The sequence below is a fragment of the Taeniopygia guttata genome, chromosome 32 (assembly GCF_048771995.1).
Source record: "Taeniopygia guttata chromosome 32, bTaeGut7.mat, whole genome shotgun sequence".
NCBI classification, from domain to species: Eukaryota; Metazoa; Chordata; class Aves; order Passeriformes; family Estrildidae; genus Taeniopygia; species Taeniopygia guttata.
This window is the reverse complement of record NC_133057.1, coordinates 2,396,263-2,400,083: the sequence shown is the minus strand read 5'-3', so window position 1 is coordinate 2,400,083 and position 3,821 is coordinate 2,396,263. Positions and strand designations below refer to the sequence as shown.

At 59.0% G+C, this 3,821-nt stretch overlaps 1 protein-coding gene across 1 annotated transcript; it reads right to left on the bottom strand.

Moving 5' to 3' along the window:
• Nucleotides 1-1,116: 1,116 nt before the first annotated feature.
• LOC115492352 (uncharacterized) lies at nucleotides 1,117-2,067 on the bottom strand. Its single transcript, XM_072920512.1, has one exon. It carries the CDS (start codon nucleotides 2,050-2,052, stop codon nucleotides 1,144-1,146), a length of 909 nt encoding a protein of 302 aa, XP_072776613.1. The 5' UTR covers nucleotides 2,053-2,067; the 3' UTR covers nucleotides 1,117-1,143.
• Between the last annotated feature and the right edge of the window lie 1,754 nt (nucleotides 2,068-3,821).

The following is a 3,821-nucleotide window of genomic DNA, read 5'->3' as shown; positions in this document are numbered from 1 at the left end:
TCTCTACCTTCAACCAACAGAAAAGTGTCACCATCACAGCAAGACATGGAGGGCAAAAAGAAGGAGAAGAAGGTCAGGACACACCCAGATCCCTCCACCTTGTCCCATTGAACCCCGTATTTTAAAATGTTAAAATTCTACTTTTCCACCCTGTGTTAATTCACCTACCACACTACTCAAACCCTTGTGCCTTGTAATTCCTCATACAAAGTTGGCAGTTTTCTCCAGGGGCTAAAACCACAGCCACCGGTGCTCTTGACACCGTGCCAAGGTCTCCAAGGCCCCTGCCAGGGTCTGGAGCCATCCAGGGCAGCCAGAGGGATGTCCTGGATTCTGACACCCCCAATTCCGAGCAGTGGGAGCCCCCCGGGCACTGCCCCCCCCCTCACCAAGCACCGGGATAGGGACCGGACCCCCCTTGAACCCTGGGAACCCCCCAAGCACCGGGACCCCCCAGGCAGCGCCACCCCCATGCACCGGGACAGGACCGGGCCCCCCTCATGCACCAACCCCCCGGAGCACTGGGCCCGGACCCCCTTTGTGCCCCCCATCCATGACGGAGGTTCCATCCCCTCCGCTTTGACCCCCCCAGAGCCGCGGGACCCCCAGGAACAGTGCAGGGACTGTGGGGACCCCAAGGGCTGGGGGGGCACGGGGGGTTAACCAGCACCAGGGGAGTCCCTTAGGGTTTGGTCCTTTCCCCCCCGTTGTCTCCCAGGACCCCCTGTTATCATCAGCGTCCCCCCCAATTTACTGAGACCCCCCCCATTCACTGCTTCCCCCCTTCCCTGACTCCCCCAAAGCGCTGGGACCCCCCGAGCTATGAGCCCCCCACAGTGCGCCAGGACCCCCCACTCACCTCCCATCCCCCATCCATGGGAACCCACCCAAATCACAGCAGCACAAGGAGAAGAAGCCAACACCTTCCCCACACCCAGCATGGATCACCAGGACCACGGATCAGCAGGGCTCTGCCCAACGGGGGTCACTGGGGATCATACAGCCCGGATCCTCCCATGGGGGATGGAGCTGGAGCAGCGCACCAAGCTCTTCCCTCACTCTCTTCCCTCACTCCAAGCTCTTCCCTCACTCTCTTCCCTCACTCCAAGCTCTTCCCTCACTCGGGGCACTCACAGGGCTTCCCTACTGGTGCCTCCGTTGGTGTTGGGTCAAGGTTGATCTCTGTGAGAAGCTCTTCCCACACTTCCCACACTCGTAGGGCCTCTCCCCGGTGTGAATGCGCCGGTGCTCAGTGAGGTGGGAGTTTAGCTTGAAGCCCTCCCCGCAGTCGGGGCAGCGGAAGGGCCTCTCCTCTGTGTGAATCCGCTCATGTAGGAGGAGATGGGAGCTGGTCCGAAACCTCTTCCCACACTGGGGACACTCGTAGGGCCTCTCCCCAGTGTGGATGCGCTGGTGTGCTCTCAGGTTTGAGCTCTGCCCAAAGCTCTTCCCACATTCCAAGCACTCGTAGGGCCTCTCCCCAGTGTGGATCACCTGGTGCTCGATCAGGCCAGACATGTCTCTGAAACCCTTCCCACACTCCCCACACTCGTAGGGCCTCTCCCCGGTGTGAATGCGCCGGTGCACGGTGAGGTTGGAGTTTAGCTTGAAGCCCTTCCCGCAGTCGGGGCAGCGGAAGGGCCTCTCCTCTGTGTGAATCCGCTCATGTCTGAGGAGATGGGAGCTGGTCCGAAACCTCTTCCCACACTCCCCACACTCGTAGGGCCTCTCCCCAGTGTGGATCCTCTTGTGCTCGATCAGGTGGTAGCTCTGGCTGAAACCCTTCCCACATTCCAAGCACTCATAGGGCCTCTCCCCAGTGTGGATCCTCTGGTGCTCGATCAGGTGGTAGCTCCGACTGAAACCCTTCCCACATTCCAAGCACTTGTGGGGCTTCTCCCTGCCATGAGGCTCCTCCACCAGCTCCGAGCTCCGGCTGGATCTCCGCCCGCCTTCCTGGCTCAGGGGGGCTCTTTCCTCCCCGCAGCTCCCTGGGCTGGGTTTGCAGCTCCTCCTCCTGCAGCATCTCCGGGGCTTTTCCTCCTCCTCCATCCAGACACGCCCAGGGAATGACAAATCCTGGTTTGGGGAAAAAAACAAGAGGAGAGCACCTTGGACTGGAGGTTCCTCCTTGCCCAAGTTCATCTCAAGAAGTCATTGGGAATCTTGTGTCTGTAAGAACCTCCAAAACACCAAGATTTAGCCCAAAAATCCCACAAACTTCAAGATACAGATCAAAAAACTCCCCAAACATCACAAGTCAGCAAAAACCTCCTCCAAAACATAAAGATTCAGCTGCCACATAAAACCAAAGCACCAACATTTAGCCCAAGAAAGCTCAGAAACACCAAGATTCACCCCGTGAAAATCCTGGATCCCTCTCTACAGTCACCTGCTGCATGTGGGGGGAGAAACGCTCCTGGGGCTGGAGGGAGGCTGCAGATACAGGGAGGGGTGGAACCTTCTGCTGCTTCCTCTTTCTGCTCCTCTTTCTCCGCCTGTGTCTCTCCTCTTCCTCACACTCCTCTTTCTCCTACTATTCCTCATTCTCCTGCACAATCCCACCTTCTCCTGCCACCTACATCGTTTGACCATTCTGTTCCTCAAGCCTGCTTCTCTTTCCCTTCTCCTCCTGCCCCCAGGCCCAGCACCCACTGCCGGCTCCCTCTTCCCCCCAGACCCACAGCATCCCAGCCGAGGGGCAGGGATGGAGCTGGGGCAGGTCGGGCTGGGGCAGCGCTGGGCTCTCGGCCGCTCCCGCCCGCACTCGGTCCCCACTGCAGCCGCTCCCGCCAGGACAGCGCGGGGGGGCCCGGCCTTGGCGCTGCCCCACTCCCACCTCCCCAAATTCCCCTCGGGGGGCGATGGGGCCGACGGGGGGGCGCAGGTGGGGTCCAGGTGGGGAACGCGGGGAGCTGCGAGTCTGCCTGGCAACTGGTGAGTCATCAGCGCCGCGGGCTCTGATTGGCTGAGCTCTGCCTGAGGGCTGCGCCTGCAGCAAAGAGGGGACACCCTGCTCCAGGGGGGATGTCCCACAAACGGGGGACCCCCATGAAAAGAACAAGAGCAAAGTGTCTTTACAAACAGATGCTCTGAATCTCCTCGGAGATAGGGTCAAGCAACTTTCATGTAAGTAAGTGACAGGAGAAGCCTTGGTTTCAGAAAATGTTATTAATTGATGACACAGACTGCTGCTCAGCCAAGGCCCTGCTCTATTCATGAACTTCCAGAAGAACGGGTGCTTGTGGAAGCAAGCTGCTGAAGGCAAGGAGGGATGAGCAAAAGGCCAAGCTAAAGGCAAAGGCCATGGCAGAGTTCCCACAGCCCCTGAGGGACCAACCCCAGGGCCCAAGGGGGCCCCAGCACCCAGGGGACGGCGTCGGCCACAAGCACCTGGCAGAGGCATTGCCCTCCTGGCCAGGGCAGAGCCCACCTAAACAGCCCCTGGGAAGGAGTCAGGGCTCCAGCTGCAGCCCACAAGGACACTGCAAGCACAGACAGCAGCACCCTCAGGAGGAGCGAGTCCACCCCTGCATGGACATGGATTGTCAGGGCTCTCTGAGCTCCCATCCCACCGGGGACCCACCACACTGCAGCCCTGGAGAACATCCAGGCTGGGTCTGCATCCAGAGGAGGCCTCTCCTGATGGACACAGGGGCCTCTCCATCCACTCTGAATCTTACACCTAAGGAGAGAAAACTGTAAAAGAGTGTTTCCATTATTAAGGGAATAAATGGGAAAGCTGAGCTGGTATCATTTGTTCAATTAGGAGCTGTGGGAGATAGGTTTGAAATAAACTAATTTCTTTCTCTTCCTGCTGT

Coding starts and splice junctions, on each gene's coding strand:
- LOC115492352 (XM_072920512.1), bottom strand. CDS start 2,052: ATGGAGGAGGAGGAAAAGCCCCGGAGATGCTGCAGGAGGAGGAGCTGC.